The sequence below is a fragment of the Polypterus senegalus genome, chromosome 13 (assembly GCF_016835505.1).
Source record: "Polypterus senegalus isolate Bchr_013 chromosome 13, ASM1683550v1, whole genome shotgun sequence".
NCBI lineage: Eukaryota > Metazoa > Chordata > Cladistia > Polypteriformes > Polypteridae > Polypterus > Polypterus senegalus.
The window spans coordinates 83,864,132-83,886,721 of NC_053166.1; the positions used below are offsets into that span (position 1 = coordinate 83,864,132).

Consider the following 22,590-nt stretch of genomic DNA (forward strand, 5'->3'; position numbering starts at 1 on the left):
TCTAAATGAGATTAAAAGGTTTTATCACCTATCACTGCAAATGTATAACATATAAAAAAATATTGTTTTGAGCATTTCTTTAGATTTGATGACATACTTCTGAATTATTAGAATTTTGCAGCATCAGAATCCCTTACCATGTCTGTCCTCTTTTTTCACCTCATGTACCTCAAACAATATTGTACTTTATTGCCTCAGACAAAAGTAAGTTAACCCTGCTTTAAACTTCTCCAGACCTGTCCACCTCTTTCTATTGAGCTATATCTCTATTGTGTGCTAATAAGCTTTTTTTCTTCCAGTGCCCTTCTATTTTCTTCAGAATGTCATTTAGTTTTTATCCAGTTTGTTAGTGTCCAAAAGTTTTTTTTTAAATAAACTATATTTAATCAATTAAAAGTTCCTCATTGTAGCTGATACATTTTTAAAATTTGATTCAAATTGACATTATCACAACAGAATATCTTGACTTTCATCCTAACCTTATCAGAAGCATCTTAACATTTATTTCTAACGCATTTTTGTTCCAAACTGAAGTTCAAAGTGAACTACAAAAGACAGGAGAGAAATGTCAATAGAAAGAAGAAAATCTTGGTTTTAAAGACAAAAGCCAGTAGTCAGTCTAAAAATATATGTGTGTGATGAAGCGTCCACAGCAAAGTGCAATTTTTAAATAAATAATCGTGTCCCAGAGTGTGCAGGCTCCAATCGGGTGTGGGTGTGCGCCAACTCATGTCATTCCAGGGGGGTGCCGCATTCACACCTCGGAGGAAGCAGAGTATCACATCTGTACCCAATTAGACAGGATATACAGTAAGTGGAACCTGTGCACAAGTACAAGTACATAATAAAAACAAGGATGAAGTATGGAGGTGAACGAGAAGAGACAAGGGCAGGAACAGGACAGAGGCAGGTACAATCATGCAGGAAGGACAGGAAAGTGAGCTCAAGAGAAGCACTTGGCCAGTGCTTTTTGGGTCATGGAGGCTGCTCCTGCTGAGCAGTAATGGAGCAGGAGCGAGCAAGTGCTCTGGGAGGCTCCCACGAAAGCCTGATGGATTGTGGCGTGGGGGGAGCAAAGAGCAAACCTTGATTTTAATCTCGTTTTATTGGAATATATTTAGTTGACTTTAAACCTCCACGTTCACAGGATTTTATTGGATTATCCATTTATTGGGAAGATTTTTTAATGCACTGCACTGTTGAACACTTCTGTTTGGTTTTAAATAAAAGCACTGAACTACTTTTGCACCAACCCTTGCAGACTGTGTGCCCTCATTTGCCTGGCTCATCTCAGCCTATGATTATCGATGGTTGAGGCTTAAAGAGGCTCCTGGAAGCACTAGGAACAGTGGAGCAACCTGGACCGTCACAATACAATGGTCAATTGGACAGGGAAGAGAGGAGAGCAAAAACTCTAACTGGCACAGATGCTGGAGAAAATAAACCAAAAATAAAATAAAAATAATAAATTAATGTTCATTTCATTAATGTTTATAGACAGACAGATAGATAGATATATAGATAAATAGATAGATATTTTATTAATCCCCAAGGGGAAATTCACATACCTCAGCAGCAGCATACTGTTAAAAACAATATTAATTAAATATTGATGAAAATGCAGTGCAAGTTAAAAATGCACGGTGGAGAGTGAAAGGCAGGTACTGTATAACAGACAATAACTTTGTATAATGTTAATGTTTACCCCTCCCAGTGGAATTGAAGAGTCGTGTAGTGTGGGGGAGGAACGATCTCCTCAGTCTGTCAGAGGAGCAGGACAGTGACAGCTGTCTGTCGCTGAAGCTGCTCCTCTGTCTGGAAATGATACTGTTCAGCGGATGCAGTGGATTCTCCATGATTGACAGGAGCCTGCTCAGCGCCTGTCGCTCCGCCACAGATGTCAGACTGTCCAGCTCCATGCCTATAATAGAGCCTGCCTTCCACACCAGTTTGTCCAGTTGTGAGGTGTCCTTCTTCTTTATGCTGCCTCCCCAGCACACCACTGTGTAGAAGAGGGCGCTCGCCACCACCGTCTGACAGAACATCTGCAGCATCTTATTGCAGATGTTGAAGGATGCCAGCCTTCTAGGGAAGTATAGTTGACTCTGTTCTCTCTTACACAGAGCATCAGTATTGGCAGTCCAGTCCAATTTATCATCCAGCTGCACTCCCGGTATTTATTGGTTTGCATTCTCTGCACACAATCACTTCTGATGATCACGGGGTCGATGAGGGGCCTGGGCCTCCTAAAATTCACCACAAGCTCCTTGGTTTTGCTGGTGTTCAGTTGTAGGTGGTTTGAGTCGCACCATTTAATAAAGTCCTTGATTAGGTTCTTATACTCCTCCTCCTGCCCACTCCTGATTCAGCCCACAATAGCAGTGTCGTCAGCGAACCTTGGCACGTGGCAGGACTCTGAGTTGTATTGGAATGATTCAGTGTTCTTGAAGAACTGATGCCATACATGTCATCTTAGTTGTAGTATCATTTATTCTATTCAAAACTGAAAGTTGCAGAGTACTTTGGTTAGTGGTGCAAAGTGCCACCACAGGATGATAAAAAGAGAAGGAAAAAGTAGTGATTTGTGCTGGAGAAATTAAATATTAATAATGAAAACTGTGAAATAGTTATGTCTAAGAAAATAGCTATGATGGCTACAGTGAATACTATAAATTTAAAGCTTCAAATGCATAATAATAAAGAAACATTTTAGTCTTATAAAATCACTGTGTTAGAAAAAAAGTAATGAAAAGACCAAATTCAAAAAGTAAGCTTTGAGCAATTTTCTGAAATGTTCAAGAACCAAGCCTACCTCTGTCGATCAAATATTCTATTAGTATAAAAAGGCAGCATCACCACTTCTTTAATGTTTCTCCCTCAGAACATTGAGGGTGTTAGTGTTTGAAGATCTGAGATCTTAAACACTATTCCTAATTCTGGCAAAATTACACTAATCGTTCTGGCAAGTGCACATTTCTGTTCAAATATCATTATGCATAATTCTTTTAAGGGCTTCTCCCACTCCATGTATTGACACAACTCTATGCTTTAAATATGCAGTTTTTATTTTATTTTATTATTTTTTTATACACTTCTTTCTTAGAGCCTTTATAGAGTTTATTAGGATAATCTATACCTTTCACACTACCTATCTGAAAAAATTTCTTGCTGCCACCATATCATCTTGTATGTCTAAATCTTTCTTGTCAAATATAATTTTTCTACTGCTTTCAAGTTCATTCTTGTCTGTTCTAGATATTTTCTCCTTATCCTTTATGTTCTTGCTCATTCACTCAGTCTATTTTGCAGTTTCATGACAGTTCCTTTATGAAGCATACATTACACCTATCAAGGTAAAAAGTCACATTAAAGATTTTAGAAGGGATGGCATAATTTACGTCCCTCCAGAGAGAGATGAAAGACAGTAATTAAAACAGAGAAAAGGCTGAAGAGTCTGTACTTTTCAGCAGCAACCATCTTCTCAAGCGCTATTTACATAAAATTGAAGGTAACTGATGACAACAGACTGTGCTGAATTTCCATTTTATTTCACCCTGTCTTTGACTCAAGAGTAAGTGAAAAACTCAGAATTTATTTTTATATGTTTGGGCGGTGGCTTACCTACACTTTCATTGACACTTTTTACCACATGAGATAATTTTGTTGTTTTTTTATGATGTAATACACCAGTGCAGATATTATTAAAAAGAGGTGGTTGCTAAAATGAGAGCAAAAGGTAATTTTATTTGAACATACCATTATGAGGGAGCCATAACTACAGATTATTCTAACCATGATTATTTTTTCATAAAGCGGTGGAGTTGAGAAAAGTATGCATGCTTCCTTACTGTGGGAAACAGCCATTATTATATTTTTAAGAGATAGCAAGGATACACTTCTGTGACAAAGCATAAACTGGTTTTATAATACCTGTCACAAAGTTTATGCAAACCTGTGAAGAAAAAAATCTAGTTCACTATTTAATTCCCAGAGTAGGAACTCAGCCCAGCAGGTGCCTCCTTGTAATAAGTCAGGTGCAGAAACATATTAAGAAGACGCTGATCTATATACGATAACTTATAATTAAATTAAACATAACTAGCTTGGCTGTTTTTCTTTATTTCCATCCCTGATGTCCTGTCTGTTGTTTTGCTCAATGCCCTTCGACTTACAATACCTATGTGCATTTTGGCTGTTTCCAAATGTTTCCAAAACTTGCCTTTCAACCATTTAGTAAAGGAAGTAAATCATTGTGTTTTCTTTTAACAACATAATTCCTTTGGTTAACAGTAAGGTTTATCAATGTTTGTTATGATGTGTCAGTTTTCATAGTCGAGAACAGATTTTAAACAAAACTCATGAGCACTCCTGTAAAACAAGAGCAAGCCTGAGCCCCAACTCAAAAAGCAGACTTCACGGCCTGCACAGGTCAAAATGGACCAGCCTGAATCATGAAGCCCCAAATTATATACCAATGTTCTTCTATATATTTAAGGATTAAATCAAAAATACAAAGGAAAATAAGAACAAACACAAACTAGGGATGTTAAAATACAAAGAATGTAGTAAACATTTAGTATAAATAATCAGAAACATTTAATCACTTACTCCATGCCAGAAGGCAGGAGCAAAGAAAATGTAAAGGATTTTGACTTGCTTGTTAATTTTGCCAGATTCTCTTTGTTTTTAAAGGCCATCAGCCTCATTGCAACTTGTTAAAAAGGAAACAGAGTAAAAAGGCATTTGAATCGTAAATGACTGATTTGCACAATGCTGAGTACAGTAATCCCTCCTCGATCGCGGGGGTTGCGTTCCAGAACCCCCCGCGATAGATGAAAATCCACGAAGTAGAAACCATATGTTTGTATGGTTATTTTTATAAATTTTAAGCCCTTATAAACTCTCCCACACTGTTAACATTATTAGAGCCCCCTAGACATGGAATAACACCCTTTAGTCAAAAGTTTAAACTGTGCTTCATTACAAGACAGAGATGACATTTCTTTCTCACAATTAAAAGAATGCAAACATATCTTCCTCTTCAAAGAAGTAAACGTCAGGGGCAGAGAATGTCAGAGAGAGAGAGCACGAGAGTAAAGCAAACAATCAAAAAATCAATAAGTGCTTTTATGGTTTTAAGTATGCCAAAGCACCGCGATAAAGTGGCATTTTGTAGAGGAGCGTCCGTATCCTCTAGGCAAACAGCCCCTCTGCTCACACCCCCTCCATCAGGCAGAGAGAGTGAGAGAGAAAAAGCAAACAATCAAGCACCGCGCGGGAAGCACATCGTATATCATTGAGGAGTTTTATTTAATATGTAATACATGCTCTGATTGGGTAGCTTCTAAGCCATCCGCCAAAAGCGTCCCTTGTATGAAATCAACTGGGCAAACAAACTGAGGAAGCATGTTACCTAAATTAAAAGACCCATTGTCCGCAGAAACCGCGAACCAGCGAAAAAAATCAGTGATATATATTTAGATATGCTTACATTTAAAATCCGCGATGGAGTGAAGCCGCGAAAGTCGAAGCGCGATATAGCGAGGGATCACTGTACACCAATTTTAAGTTTACTCATGTGTGCCCTCATTTCCCATTTTAGCAAACACTAAAAAGTAAGTGACAGAATACACAGCTTCCAAAGGTGAAAAGTGCTTATTTCATGTGGGAACGAAAACAGGCAAAGTAAGTACTGCATACAAAAGCTGGGGAACCGTTAGCAAGCCAACCAATTGCCAAACCACGAAATTCTAAAATCTGTGAAACAAAACAAGTTATTTAAAATACTTTTCTTAAGTCACTACACAAATACCTTTTTATTGTGTAAGAAGAATGTAGAGATTTTGAATACAGTCCTATTAAGTGCAGATTCACCGACCTGAAAACAGAAAAACCAGTTCAGTTGTAAGCTAAGCCATTAAAGGTAATAACTGTTAAAGCAGTTAGTGGTGGTTGAAGGGGCTCCCAATTTGTGCTGTGAGTAGAGAGAAAAGCACTATATAAATCAAAATAATTATTATGAATTATTATTGACAATTGCTATATATAATGATAAACATTGTTATGGTACTGACAATATTATGTCATTAATCCAAGAAATGATTTAAGTCACAAGCTTTCTTTCTGTTCTGCTCCCTGCCTAAGTATAACCTCACCATTGTTTCGATGAACATATTATAAAAGATGCCAGTGTGGGAACGCTTACTATATTAAGAAGTTCTCCTCAAACGCATCATAAAAAGGTGCCAGTGTGGGATAACTTCAGAGAGTTTTTCCAGCATGATAGGAGGAAATCTTATAGATAGCAACAAAAAATAGAGAACAATATTGGCCATGTTTTAATGCAAGTGTTAATGTAAGGCCATTTAGAAGATGGTTATAGTTTGAATTAAATCAGCCTGTAGTAATGCATACAAGACTTGTAGTCATGTTGCCATTTTGACCGTTTGTTTTTATTTCCATGTCTGTTTCTTCTGTGCCAGTTTGACACTTATTATCATTACCAGTAATGGTGCACTGCACGATAATGTGCACTGAATACACTTGACTTGAGCATTCATAGTTTTCATACTCTTCTTCTGCATGTTTAGTATTTGTTTGCTCAGAGGTTGATGCGCTTGCTGCGTCCTGAGCAACTCTTCCTTTCTCCACCTTAGTGGCCTGCTTCTTTTCTTCTTTCGTCCGCGTTTGTGTTGCAATTACTTAGTACGTTTTCTTTAATTTTTCAGTTAAGCTGGCACTTAAGTCTTCAATCTGCCTCAAGAATGATTTAAGATATGAAGAGGTAGGGGAAGTAACGGCAAAGATGGTAGGGAATGAGAACGTACCTGTATGAGAATGCACCTGTATGCATGTGCTGCACAGCCGTCCTGCTGCGTACAGCCGAGAGTTGATTCTACAATAAAATAAAAATAAAAAGAGGAATAACATTGGAAGTCAATCATCACCCCAAAAGCGTATAGTAGACGTCACGTAGTATATGTGTACCAAATTTCAGGTCAATAGGTTAAATGGTTTGCGAGCTACAGGTGATTTAAAATCCTGGACAGATAAACGGACAGCCACGGTAACGTATTATATATAAAGATCATCACTGTTAATTTTACTGTTGGATTATTATATATATTGTAAGCCTGGTTTATGACAAGGCAGCACCCATGACAAGAAATCTAAAACTACGTAGCTGCACCGGAAACTACAGAACCTGAGTATGATGTATCGTGGAATTTGGAAGACCTCATGTATGCTGTCAGACATTAAGACCAAACATCTCTAGTATGCAAAAATGATATAAAACAATATAAAAATCAGTCTACAGTACTGAGTCCAAGTGTTTATACGTGAAAGATTGTATTGTAAAATGCCCCTTCCCTCTCCAAATATTGCTAGCTGCCTAGTTTTCCTAAATGGAGGAACTGGCTTTGCTAGCAGTCCTCAAATGTAACCATTTAACAAAGATTTCTTTCACTACAGGCAAATTAGAGACTTTGCTTAAAGAAACATTATATTTATCTTCATTTGTTGTCTACTTTAAAATGTTCTATTTGTGATTAAGATGTAGGTAGGATTCCCAGATTACACAAGTATTTTAAAAAGAATATACAGTACCTTTATATAATCTTAGGTAGCACTAGAACATAATGAATAGAAGCCAACTTCCAATAAAATACACTCATACTGTGTGAAACATGGTTTAACGCAACACAAATGTATACATTGCACACTTCTTTGACTGTCAACTCAAAACATATCCAACTGAAGTCCCCATGGGACATTGTCAAGCACCTGCTTCATTGGGAATCATGCATTGGAAATCTTTGCTGATTTATCAGTCAGACTTGCATTCACAATAATACCTAGTCTAACACCTGATTGGACATTACAGCTTTATGAACAGTCTATTTTGATAACTTACACTACACTGTTACCATGCAGTCTAGTCTTGCTCAGATGGAAAACACATCTACCTTAGCACAATGTCAAAAGGACATCCTCTTTAACTGAAAATTACCAAAAAATCACTTTATGAGTAACAATTCAGAAGTTGTTGTTTAGAATCTGGCAGGCCATGTGTTGCTGAATCATAACTAATGTTATGGTGCTTCAGTATTAAATCTTTTTTTCCTTTGCTCTCAAGGAGGGTAGTAGACAGATGTCAGATCGGTTCACCAACAAAAGCACGATAGACATATGAGCCCCGACAAAACCGTGACGGACAAATGAACGCTGACAAACCCGCTAACTGGTTTTCGACAAATGCGCGCCGACAAAATCACCACAACAAAATCACGAGAGAGGCCAAGAGAGTGGGACGCGTACGTGCGCATTATGTACACATTATGTGCTAGGTTATAACTGTTATAACTGCTGATGGCATGCCGCGTACAAATAACTAAGTCTAGGGTTGGCATAACGCGTCGTATACAAAGCGGAATTACCAGCAGTGAGGCAGCCAGCAAGTCTAAATACGCTCAACTATCAAGACGTCTTGCTGCAATTCTTCCTACATATGCAGGGAGTGATCTTAAGGACTATCTGCGTGCCGTGCTGATGGCATGCCGCGTCTCATAATACTGACTTATAAAATAAACACTATTATATATGCTTTAAACTAGTAATTCATATTTAATGAAACTTTCGCGTTTTAATCGGCGCTATTTTGTCGGCGCTCATATGTCTATCGCGCAAATGTCGGGTCACTAAAATGTTGAGATTCATGAAAATCTTGACATCGAATTTTGGGACTATTACAGTACTTTCCTTATACTTCGTATACTAGAAAGTACAAAAGAAGACGAGGACCCACTCATACCTACATAACTCCATTTTATTTAATGGAAACCATACAACATACTTTCAGTTAAATTGTTCAAAATATTAAAATGTCATTAAACATTATTTAAAAATGTCATGGAAAAAATAGCTTCTGTTAAAGAAAATATTTTATTTGGGAGCCTAGGTGATGTTAAGTCCAACAAACACATTTACCAAAGCACCTATAATGTTTAAAAGCAGCTGAGCAATCTCTACATTTCTGTTTAATATAAATATTATTTAAGAAAAAGTGTCCTGAGATAAATGGATGCTCACTAATTGCAAATTCTAATGGAATTCTTTCACATTCTAATTATCTGATAATTTACCTGAAACACCTAATAGGTTTCAAATATCCAAATCCCGAGATAAGAAATAAATGTGAAACTATTTTCAATTAAAATTTGGAAACATTAATAAAGGTTTTTTTTTTAAAATAGCCTTATTAAGTTTCTCTTTTTGTATTTTTAATACAGAGGCTCCTAATGCATCAAATTTGAATATATTAAGAATGGACAAGACTTCAGGCTCAGTGGCTGGAGGAGAAGAAGTATTCCTCCTGTGTGACAAAGTCCAAAAAGGTATGAACAGAAGACGCAGCCTGGATGATTTGTCAGCCATTCTGCTTCAACAGGGAGATTAGTAACTTTTATGCTTTGGTACTTATAAGAAAACTGTGTGAAGATTACACATATTTAAGGGAATTGAGGTTTTTAAATAAATTAGTGCTACCAATTCATAAATTAAAAAAGTGAATGAGTTCAAGTTATGTCAATTTCTTTTACTGTACAGTAATTCTATGCCTTTTACATCTGAGGAATTACAGTGCTTCAAATAGATCTCCCTAACAGAGCCAATACATGGAAATTTTATCATGCTTGATCATTAAAGTAAGATTTTATTGCAGTTACTTTCCAATGTTCTTTCCCAAAAAAATTATTAGTGTGAAGAATCTTGCCACTTATTGCAATCTGTCTTATTAGTTACCAGATACAATGCAGGCTGATCACTAATAATTGCATATTCATTTTTTTAATATGCTTTCACATTTCAGTTCTTTATTGCATAGATTTTTCAATGACTGGATTTTATGTTTTGACTAATGTTAATGTTCTGTGAAATGATATATATATATTGATAGATATTTTTTCCTTTGCTCAAATCCCCAACACCACAAGGTAATAATGTTTCACGTTGTAGTTCCACTTTTCATGTAGATCGTAGATGCAATAAGTTTAGTTTTGTAATGGAAGAATGGATAAATGGCTAGATGGATATATTGTCCCCTGTGTAAATATAAGGATTCAAGCTGTACACTCCATAAAAAGTTTAGGATTCTTCCAACTGACAACAATAGGATCACACTATTATTTGCCTTGGTTATTTGACCATACTTGCAATTACTTTTTAACAGTTATTATAGTTAGCTGGATCTCTGCATTTGAACCATGGTTTCATGGTTAAAATGCTCATGTGCAAAGGTTAAATATTTGTGAGTACATGTGACAGATGGTGTACAAGAGCAATAAAGATGGCTAAGTACAAGTAGAGGGATGCTATGCTTAAGCATGCTTCTGAGGTCTCATCTGTGACACCAGAGGCAGTTTTGGTCTTCAAATTGTAAAAAAGAGATAATAGCAGTGGAGTAAGTCCAGAGAGGCTGATACCAGTCAAGAAAGCAAGGTATGAGCTATGTAAAAAGATTGAATTTTAAACATAGATTAAAAGATGACATGGTTGACATATGCATAATTATTAAGGGAATCTGTATGCTAGATCACAGTTATTACTTTAAAATTAGTTCTTCAAGAACAACATGTGAGTACAGACAGTAACTTGTTAAGGTTAGGTTTAATATAGGAATTAGAAACATTTTTGTCACACAGAGAACCATAGACACATTGAACTAGTTACCAAGTCAACTGGTAGATAGTAGTACTTGGGGGACTTCAAATTTTATCTTGATTAAATTTGCTATATCAAGTTAAATGTCTTTTTCTCATTGTAATGTTCAAATGTAATGTTTTAAGGACTGGTGGCAACAGGTTGTCGGTCATTCTTCATCTTTTTTGTAGGAACCTTTTGTGATCTTCTCTAAAAAATACGAAAAAGAATTGACAGCCTATGAAATAAGAAAGATTAATCTGTATTAACAGGGATCTGTCAGGGTAAAAGTTTAATAATGCCAATGCTCGCAAATCTAAATATCAATAGAGAATGTAACATTAAAAAGTAATACATTCTATACTTTTTTGAGTCTTGTTCTGAATATAAAGTGATAATTGTCATGATTTTAGAGTTTTGGAATCATTTTATCATTACTTTCGTGAAATCACTATGGAACCATTTTGTACTAACATTTGGTTGACAGACCATCTTCTGTATTTTTGGAGTGTGGTGGCCATATTGTTTATGGTTGCTCTGCCTTTTACTGGTCATGTTATGTAATTTCTTCTCTCCTATATAAGATGGCGGCATGCTACTCTTAATTTCCAAACTTGTTGATAATTCTCAAATGTGTCGGTTCTTCTTGCATGCATTCATTTATGAAAAGGGTTTACAGCAGGAGCATTAAAGTCAATTATATTGAGGGCCAAAAATAACACATTATATGGAGGATGGGAGTATGAGCTGATAGCGCATTGCCTCACCCACCACACCCCGAACCGCCTGGACATTATATTAACAAGTAACACTCACCACATTTTCTTTTTAAATAAGACAAATGGGTACCTCCCTGCTCATCACAATCGTGTATTGTGCCTCGCAACTTGCTTGAAACCATCGTTCTTTACAATTTGACTAAACTTGAATAGGCATAAGACACAAACAGCAAGTAGTGTAAGAGTATACAATTAGCAGCCAAGCCACAGAGCAGCATCACAAATTAGGAATGATAAAGAAAGACGGGGGCATAGTATGCAATGTAAAACCTTAGAATCATACTTGATTACCATCAGAACACAATATGCCAAGTGAAATATTAAAACGTTTGATCCTTCAACTATTTATTTTGAAACAAAGTGAAAAAGAGAAGCAGAGGAGGAAGAAAAATTAAAAACTTTTTTCTAACATCCAAATATTTTTTGAAATATAAGGTATTTCACATATTAAGGTAAAACTAAGAAAATGTGAAAACAAAAATTAGAAATGCAGCATTTAAAAATAAAAATAAAAGCATATAAGTAGGCTTTGTTTTCTACCATTAATTAGAAACATCATTCAGTTTATATAATGATGGGTGTCTTGCAGTGAAATTGACACTAGAAAAATGAGGGCAGGAGACCACCTATTGTTAAACTGCTTATACAATTGCCAAAAATAATAATAATAAAGATAAGTTGAACCTACTAAGGATAATGTCAAGTAAAAGGATCTAAACACAACTCTTGAGCATTACGATATGTAGCAATCAATAAATACTATCTATTAAAGGAAATAGAAATATTTAAGTGTAATTACTGTGTTTACATACAATCAGCACAAAAATATACACAGAAAAATATATCATACATAGTTTTTCTGAATAATAATAAGAAACATAATTGATTTAAAAAAAAATATATAAAGAGCTATTGCAAGCAAGTAAAGTCAAATGGTTTTAACAGAAGGTGGTTGACAAAATCAAGAAGGATAGATCAATATTCAAAAAACAAAGAGTTTAATAATAGTTGGTATCCTGACCCATTTTATAGTGTTAGTTTTTTACCAGTTTGCAGACTGTAGCCACTTTTGATCAGCTACCAAAATCTTTTCCTGTCATTCAGTAAAGATATGGCCAGCTGAGTAATTGTACGAGGTCCAGCTACTTTGCTTCCTTCTCAAATGACCTTTCCATCCATGTGATTTGCCAACAACAATATTCTGCTTAGGCATGCAAAGTATAGAGAATGAGTTTATTTGCAAAAAAGATCTCTCACTACTGTACAAAGAAAAAGGTCTGTTGTGAAAATAGCGCGAACACCTTAAAATTAAGCTAAAACATTTTCCACTCATGATCCATGTAAAAGATGGTTTATAAGGCATTTCAAATACAGGTTTTGTTGATCGGCATATTTTAACTTCAGGCTTTTGAATTATTACACACAAGAAGTGTATCCTTGGCTCAAATGCTGTTTTGGCCACAACCCCAGCTGTCTGATTAGGTGGTCCCTCCTTCTTAAGTTTTACCGACAGGAAGCAAAGACAGATCACTGCATAGAGTAAAATAACAAAGAAAATCATAAAATTACCAAATACAAAACAAAACCAAAAACAGAACAAATAACATAATATGCAGAATTATATTTAAATAAAAACACAAAAACTTTAGCCTGGGCAATAATCCTAGTTATACCATGACACATTGTAATTGCCTTTTGAATCAACTGTGAATACTGCAGTAATTGACTGATTTGAACAGTTTATTATTTCTGCTTGAAACAGATTAATGAATTAGTTTTCCCCCAAATGCCTCATATTAAAAGGTCTCCTTAACTTTGCACTGTTTCAGTAATGTAGACAGCAAGTTACAGAAATACATGCGTTCATCTCAAGTATTTACTTAGCCCTTTTTGTAGTCAGTTGTAACACGATCAATGAAGTAACTGTAGAAAGTAAACAGTTATTAGATAAATGTATGCACTATACCACTGTTGCAGTTATTTTATTTTCACTACAAATTGTGCAGACTGGAAGTAGAGAACAAAAACAGCACAGCACAAAGCTGAGCACTTGCATGGATTACAGATGTGAGTTTTGTGTCCCAAACAGTGCCCACCATGCTTATGCTGCTGTAATGATGATGTTTTAACTTCAGTGTTCTTGCTCTTGGAAATTTGGAAAAGCGTTTAAATTATCATGATATGAAGAGAAAAATAGTTCTATTTTCTAATTATTCAAAATCTATGCACTAATAGGATGAAAACAAAAAGGTTTCATTTATATTTTTTCCCATAGATGACATACAGGTGAGATTCTATCAAGAAAATGAAAATGAACTGCTTTGGGAAGGATTTGGAAAATTTGGACCCACAGACGTTCACAGACAAGTAATGTATCTTAAACAGGAGCTTAATTTATTTTATCACCCATTCATTCACTTATTTCAGTAAAGAGCTGTGGCAGCATATCCTACCCTGGCGATATTAATCATGTGGCAAACATCAACTCTGGAGGAGATGTCCATTGATAACACAACACTAAGCCAAACAGTTAAATTAGCTTACCCATTTAGCTTAACAGTCTTCATTTTTGGAATGTTTAAAGAAAACTGGTGCATCTGGAAAAAACCCAGACAGATATACAGAGAACATATAAACACCACAGCAGTGACAGTAACAGTGTTGAAACCAGAATTTGAAACTAGGTCACTGGAGTGTAAGGCAGTACTACTGACATTTTTACATTTTTGTAACTGTATACCACTAATCTTGTATACAATTTTAAATAAAAATGAAAAGATAATGTTCTAAAGTTACACAGGGTTATGTGTTAAGCGCCGAAAAGGTTTCACACATTACCTATTATAAAAGAAGAATGTTATCAAAATATAACAAATTTTAACAAAATGAAGTTTAAAAAAATTGTGTTATTGTTTCCATATCTCAGCTCTGTTCCCTCCCTAGACTCAGAATATCATCTTTCAAAATATTAACTTTTACTACATATCTCTCTATTATAAAAAAAACTTGCGGCGAGACTTTCTCAGGGATGAGACGTGATCTTTTGAACAGAGACCGAGAGACACTTTCACGTCCCATGTGACAGTCAAGTCACGTCATACTTCTAACCTTTGGAAGCAAGCACCATGATACACATGCAGAGCAGGTTAGAGATAATGGAAGTAGGAAAATTCATAAGTCTCAAAAAAATAAGAATAAAGATCGCATTAGTGCAAACATATTGAAAATATTACTCGGTGAAATAACGGAACAGTGAAAAGAGGTTGCACAAAATGCAGACCATGCGGCACGGCAGCAGCAACAAGCCAAAACAACAACTGATATTTGTTTCTAATTGTACCCCCATTTAAGAGAGGTTTTGGAGGAGCGACTGTGTCTCCTTCGGTTGTGTTCAGAGTGGCACGAATCGCTGACTGGGGGGAGGGGTTGGTGAGCGAAGCACACTAGGACATATATATAAACAGCTGAAACAAATTAAAGGAACAGTTTGAAAACACATCAGATCTCAATGGATAAAACATCATGCTGGATATCTATACTGATAGAGACTGGGTAATATGTTAGGAACAAAAGGATGCCACATTGTTTGATGGAAATGAAAATTATCAACCAACAGAGGGTTGAATTCAAAGACACCCTGAAAATCAAAGTGAAAAAATGATGCGGCAGGCTAGTCTATTTTGCCAAAATTTCATTGCAGCAAAATCACACTCAGTAGTTTGTATAGACCCCGCATGTTGTTGTATGCATGGCTGACAACATCGGGACATGCTCCTAATTAGACGACAGATGGTGTCCTGGGGGATCTTCTCCTAGATCTGGACCAGGGCATGATGGAGCTCCTGGACAGTCTGATGTGCAACCTGGTGGCGTCGCACAGACCGAAACATAACGTCCCAGAGGTGTTCTATTGGGCTTAGGTCAGGCGAGTATGGAGGCCAGTCAATGGTATCAATTCCTTCATCTTCCAGGAACTGCCTGCATACTCTCGCTACATGAGGCCAGGCATTGCCGTGCACCAGGAGGAACCCAGGTCCTACTGCAATAGCATAAGGTCTGGCAATGGGTCCAAGGATTTAAATCCAATACCTATTGGCAGTCAAGGTGCCATTGTCTAGCCTGTAGAGGTCTGTGTGTCCCTCCATGGATATGCCTCCCCAGACTATCACTGACCCATCACCAAACCAGTCATGCTGAATGATGTTAAAGGCAACATGACATTCTCCACGGCTTCTCCAGACCCTTTCACATCTGTCACATGTGCTCAGGGTGAACCTGCTCTCATCTTTGAAAAGCACAGGGCGCCATTGGTGGACCTGCCAATTCTGATATTCTATGGCAAATGCCAATCGAGCTCCACGGTGCCAGGCAGTGAGCACAGGGCCTGCTAGAGGACGTCAGGCCCACAGGCCACCCTCATGAGTCTGTTTCTGATTGCTTGGTCAGAGACATTCACACCAGTGGCCTGCTGGAGGTCATTTTGTAGGGCTCTGGCAGTGCTCATCCTGTTCCTCCTTGTCCAGAGGAGCAGATGCCAGTCCTGCTGATGAGTGAAGGACCATCTATGGCCCTGTCCAGCTCTCCTAGAATAACTGCCTTTCTCCAGGAATCTCCTCCATGCCCTTGAAACTAGGCTGAGAGACACAGCAAACCTTCTGGCAATGGTACGTATTGATGTGCCATCCTGGAAAAGTTGGACTACCTGTGCAACCTCTGTAGGGTCCAGGTATCGCCTCATGCTACCAGTAGTGACACTGACCATAGCCAAATGCAAAACTCGTGAGAAAACAGTCAGAAAAGATGAGGAGGGAAAAATATCAGTGGCATCCACCTGTTGAACCATTCCTGTTTTGGGGGTCATCTCATTGTTGCCCCTCTAGTGCACCTGTTCTTAATTTCATTAACACCAAAGCAGCAGAAATTGATTAACAATGCCCTCTACTACTTAACTGACCAGATTAATATCCCAGAAGTTTCATTTTTTGTGCAGTATATATGTATGTACTGTATATAAATTTTGTCCATTTCATTGTGTTGTACAGGTTTCTTTAAAGTGTTTTCATTAGTTACTTTTTTCACTTTGTTAAGCACTTTTAAGCAAACTAAAATGTAAATGTAAACACCTTCTGAGTGTGTCATGGACCTCTCACTGGGAAAAAACATTTTTTCCCCTGGAAAAATCAGCATGGAGGGTGAACAAGAGCTGCATATGTGCATGACTGTCTTTGCAATGATCGTGTGGTTTCCTCACCAAACACAGTTCTGTGTGCAGAATGCCTGTTATCTGTTATCAAGAAGAAGACATGAAATGATGTGCCACTTTGCATTCTACAGAAAGGAAACCTTTTATTTAGGTGACTCTACAGAAGATGGCAAGCTTTGCTGAGGTCATGTGGTGATGTGACTGCTTCAATATTATTTAGGCAGTAGACATTTCAGATGCATTTCATTTCACCATATGATATTGCATAATTATTCACAGGAAGCCTACTATATGAATGTAACCTCTATCTAGTCTAAAATCACAACTTTACTGTCTTTAGGCATGTAAATAAAAGTCAAATTGCGTTAGAATGAAGTGCTTGGGACTGAAAAAACAATTCCTTTTAACAGGAATTTCATTATAATAGAGATTGCACAAAGCGCAGTCTTCCTGCACATCCAGCTAACAAAGCTGACTGTCGAATGTGAAATTTGATGACATCTTTTTTCTCTTTGCCAGCATCAATGGCAGTCAGAAGTTCAAACTTTTTCTGTAAAGTAAATTGCTGCAGTCAGTGCTGGTCAAAACCTATATGGAGCCCAAGAGCTAGTTCTCGTCGATGTCCATAGTGTGCAGCAGTCAGAAATATTAGACTTGGAAGGAGGAGAGGAGTTGGTGAGCTAGAATTACCTCTTGGAGTAGCCCAAAAAAAAAAGCAACCCACAAAAGCTGATTTTTTTCTCAATTGGGTGAGAAAATCATGGACTTGACAATACTGGTCTAGCTACACACCTCCAGAGCTCCAAAAGTAGTGCTGAACTTAAATTTGATTGACAGTTATTCTCCTCAATCCACCTACAATGTCTCTGGTCTGCAGCAATACCATTCTGGAGTTCCAAGATTATGGCTGCAGTAACTGCAGCATTGCTAGGCACAGATGACTCACAGAATGCAGTGTGTAATGTCAGTGATGATTAGCTATAAAGGCCTACATTAAGACCTAATAATCATGGTTATCTGTGTTTGTGGATAAAAATCTTTACTGTGCTGAGTTAATTTTGATTAATGATTTTCTGGCTAAAGCCCTAGTGGGTTGAATTTGATTTTTGGAACTCCATTTAGACTTTGATGACAGATTGGATTTGAATTTTAATTAGCAAACTTTGCTTAACCTTTTGACAATGTTTCATCTGATGATCTTTTTTTATAAATATCTGCCTGATTTCTCAGTGGAAGAACATTGGAACAATCTAGACACAAACAGGCTATTCAGTCCAACAAAGCTTGCCAGTTCTATCCACTTAATTCTTCTAAAATAACATCAAGTTTAGTTTTGAAAGTCCCTAAAGTCCTACTCTCTACAATATTACTTGACAACATGTTTTATGTGTCTTTGGATCTCTGTGGGAATAAAAACAACCTAATGTTTGTGTGAAATTTAACCTTAACAAGTTTCCAACTCTGTCCCCATGTTCTTGATGAACTCATTTTAAAGAAACAGTCTCGATCCACTGTACTAAATTTCTTCATAATTTTAAACTCTTCAGTCATGTCTCCCTTTAATCTCATTTTGCTTAAACTGAAAAGGCTCAGCTCTTTTAATCTTTCCTCATAATTCATCCCCTGTATCCCTGGAATCTGCCTTCTTCTTCTTCTCTGGACCCTGTCTAACACTACTATGTTCTCTTTGTATTCCGGTGACTAAAACTGTACAAAATGCTCCAGATGAGGTCTTACCAGTGCGTTATAAAGCTTGAGCACAACCTCCTTGGACTTGTACTCTACACATTAGGCCACTATATAACCTAACATTATGTTAACCATCTTAATGGCCTCTGAACAGTTTCTAGAAGTTATTTGAACAAAACTGTCAGGAAGTAATTGGAACATTCACTGATATGTGTTCCTCAGGTCTTAAGAGGTATACCATACCCACCCAGGTCTACCTCTCTGGGGTGAATCTAGAGCAGAACAGAGACAACATCCTTCTTAATGAAATATGTGTGCCAAACTATAACAAGCCAGGAACTTTCAACCTCCTGCCCAAGCTTTTTAACTCTATAGTGAGCTACTTTACAATGTCATGTTCCACAATGTCTGGATCTATCTCATAAATGCTTGTCACTCAACTGCCATTACATCTAATCCCTTCCCCTTCTTTAGAGTATGCCTGATTGAACTGTGTAAGTCACCAAGTCATTAAGTCACTGGTATCCCAATTTCAGGAGTGGTTCCATGTATTTTAATTTGAACCATGATGGTGGGCAGATGTTTGATTACTAATTGTCTGGACCCTCTCTAACAGTTACTCAAGGCCCTGAAGGCATAGTTCCAGGGATCACTTGTGTGTATCTAAGCCACTCTGTTATGCCAAGTTCACAACCATAATGGAGGTCATAATGAATTATTAATCTATTAGTCTTCTTTTGGGGTTATCCAAATCAATAGGACAATTCATTGATAGGTCAGAAACAAAAATCTAATAAACAGTTTTTCATTTTATATGATATTGCTTATTTTACAAATATCAAAATAAAACATTGCTGGATAAAAAAGAGAATGATTTGAAATTGTCATTAATATTAAAATAAGCAATGTAAAGCTTTCCTTTTGAGACACTTGTTTTCACTAATGGACTAGTTTAATTGGTGTTGTGATGAGAGTAGACTGATGTCCAAGTGAAATACTGTTCGCTTTAGCGCTATACAAATGAACATAAAAAACAGTTAAAATCTACACTAATTTAAAATTAAAACCTTACTGTCACTAGCTGCAGCTAAACTAGAGGCCACAGTGAACTTCCTAGCACCATGTTTGGGAGTCAATTGACCTGAATTTCCTCATTTGCTTTATGCATTTGATAGCACCAGAAGCTTGGCCAAATCTAAATTAGGATAAGCATTCATAACATTCTACAGAAAATATTACAGATGTTATTGTATAATATTTAGTATTAATGGAAACAATTTTACTTGATGAGCATTCTCTAAGACTTTTCAGAGTTAAAAAAAAGAGCTCCACAAGCAGCTGCCATCACTTCACTGAGCTCTAACAACTCGGCGAGAACACATTTTCATCACCACTAATACTCTGGCTTGCTTTCATACCACATCTGTCTTCACAACTGTATATTAAAAGCACTCAGTTTTGTTTGCTGTGTACTACGATGTCTCACCCTCTCACTCTGCTTCATGACATGCTGCAAACACCTGCTGTTGTTGCGATGAGATCCACATTCTGCTCTTTTCAAAAAAACATTCTGTAACCCACATTGACAGGCATTGCAAAAGAAGAGGATCAGGGGGTCAAATACCCTAACATTTTAGAGGATAACCAAAAAACAAAATTCAAGTAAAACATTTTAAGATTTATGTCATTTTAAATGTTTAAAAATATCTTGAACTAGAATCTTAAAGGAGAATTTCTCAGTTCACCTTTCAATAGATTTTCCAATTAAGTGAATTTGTTGTTATCTTAAAATAAAATTGAATAACTTATTAAAATGCTTTTAATTTACATCTTTCTAAAGTATAGACTTTATTTAAGCCTAAAAATGTTTTGATTTTAATTATCTTTCTAATTTCTAATTGTAGTATGCCATTGTTTTCAAAACACCAAAATACTTTGACATTTATATCAACAATCCCGTTTCTGTTTATGTCCAACTACGTCGGCGTTCCGATGGAGAAACAAGTAACGCCAAACCTTTTCTGTACTACCCACAAAAGCAAGGTGAGTGGCAACAAATTTCTAAAATGTATGCAGAGCAGTAAATAGTAAAGCCAGAGTAAAGGTGCTTAGCAAGTTTATTACAAGAAGATCTGTACAAAAAAATACATTGGAAGGCAAAGACATTTAAGTATAAGAGACTGAGACTCACGAAATGGTGAGAGATTTGAAGTTAATTAACCTCAGGAGGCTTTAGTTGGGAAATCAGAACAGAACCTTATGAAAGAGGCCATAAGTGAACAGAAAATAAAAACTCAGTTTTCAGATAGGTATGCTAAACTCTATTAGAAGAATAAAACAAAGCAGAGAACGCAGATCAAAATAGGCTAAATGCATTTTGTTTAAAAATGTCCCAACAAAGTGAAACACAATTGACTTTATTTCATCATTGCAGATAAAACCCTGATATGTCCAACAAGCGAAAGAGCACATCATTATAATAATATGCCCAGGCCCACCACGGTTTAATTTTAGAAGAGTGGTGGGCTATTGATAGAAAAATCTTAGGAACTGGAAACTTTCTTTAATGACAGAGTGATAAGCCCAAAAGTTAATTATGTTTTACTAACTGGGGCCAAAACATTGCATTAGCAGCCATGCATTTCCGGTAGATAAATAGATTTTCATCACATCATAAGGCACACAGTTGTTTGAAAGTGAAAGGTAGAGCAGACACAGTCTGCAAAATGCACAGTACCTAGCCACTGGGCCGTTGCTTGTTCTACATTTGTCTCATTTTCCTGTCATATAAAGTTATGGTTTTTCCCCAAAATCTCACTAAATATAATGGTTACAGCCAGTCTGCCACAAGGAAGTGATAAACTTCAACTGTATCTACTTTAAAGTGATAGATAGATAGGTAGATAGGTAGATAGATAGATAGATAGATAGAGTGGTGCTTGAAAGTTTGCGAACCCTTTAGAATTTTCTATATTTCTGCATAAATATCACCTAAAACATCATCAGATTTTCACTCAAGTCCTAAAAGTAGATAAAGAGAAACCAGTTAAACAAATGAGACAAAAATATTACACTTGGTCATTTATTTATTGAGGAAAATGATCGAATATTACATATTTGTGAGTGGCAAAAGTATGTGAACCTTTGCTTTCAGTATCTGTATTTCAGTATTCAGTACCCTAACCCCTTTGCAGCAATAACTGCAACTAAACATTTCGGTAACTTTTGATCATTCCTGCACACCGGCTTGGAGATTCCTCCGTACCAAACAGCTTCAACTCTGGGATGTTGGTGGGTTTCCTCACATTAACTGCTCGCTTCCACAACATTTCAATTGGATTAAGGTCAGGACTTTGACTTGGCCATTCGAAAACATTAACTTTATTGTTCTTTAACCATTCTTTGTCTGCTGAGGGTCGTTGTCTTGCTGCATGACCCACCTTCTCTTGAGATTCAGTTCATGGACTGATGTCCTGAGATTTTCCTTTAGAATTCTCTGATATAATTCAGAATTCATTGTTCCATTAATGAAGGCAAGCCACCCTGGCCCAGATGCAGCAAAACAGGCCCAAACCATGATACAACCACCACCATGTTTCACAGATGGGATAAGGTTCTTATGCTGGAATGCAGTGTTTTCCTTTCTCCAAACATAACGCTTTTCATTTAAACCAAAAAGTTCTATTTTGGTTTCATCCGTCCACAAAACATTCTTCCAATAGCCTTCTGGTTTGTCCACGTGATCTTTAGCAAACTGCAGACGAGCAGCAATGTTTTTTTTGGAGAGCAGTGGCTTTCTCCTTGCAACCCTGCCATGCACACCATTGTTGTTCAGTGTTCTTCTGATGGTGGACTCATAAACATGAACCAATGTGAGAGATGCCTTCAGTTGCTTAAAAGTTATCCTGGGGTCCTTTGTGACCTCGCCGACTATTACATGCCTTGCTCTTGGAGTGATCTTTGTTGGTCAACCACTCCTGGGGAGGGTAACAATGGTCTTGAATTTCCTCCATTTGTACACAATCTGTCTGACTGTGGATTGGTGGAGTCCAAACTCTTTAGAGATGGTTTTGTAACCTTTTCCAGCCTGATGAGCATCAACAACTCTTTTTCTAAGGTCCTCAGAAATCTCCTTTGTTCGTGCCATGATACACTTCCACAAACATGTGTTGTGAAGAGCAGACTTTGATAGATCCTGTTCTTTAAATAACACAGGGTGCC

The 22,590-nt window shown here is 36.9% G+C and overlaps 1 protein-coding gene across 2 annotated transcripts in view; it reads left to right on the forward strand.

Annotated features, from left to right (window-relative positions):
• The window catches only part of LOC120543143 (nuclear factor NF-kappa-B p105 subunit-like), a 93,333-nt gene that overhangs the window by 69,176 nt on the left and 1,567 nt on the right, over positions 1 to 22,590 (forward strand). For both annotated transcript variants that reach the window (XM_039776026.1, XM_039776027.1), the window contains 3 exons: positions 9,291 to 9,395; positions 13,753 to 13,844; positions 20,274 to 20,412. In XM_039776026.1, the coding sequence (XP_039631960.1) occupies positions 9,291 to 9,395; positions 13,753 to 13,844; positions 20,274 to 20,412 (336 nt within the window). The remainder of the gene's footprint in view (positions 1 to 9,290; positions 9,396 to 13,752; positions 13,845 to 20,273; positions 20,413 to 22,590) is intronic.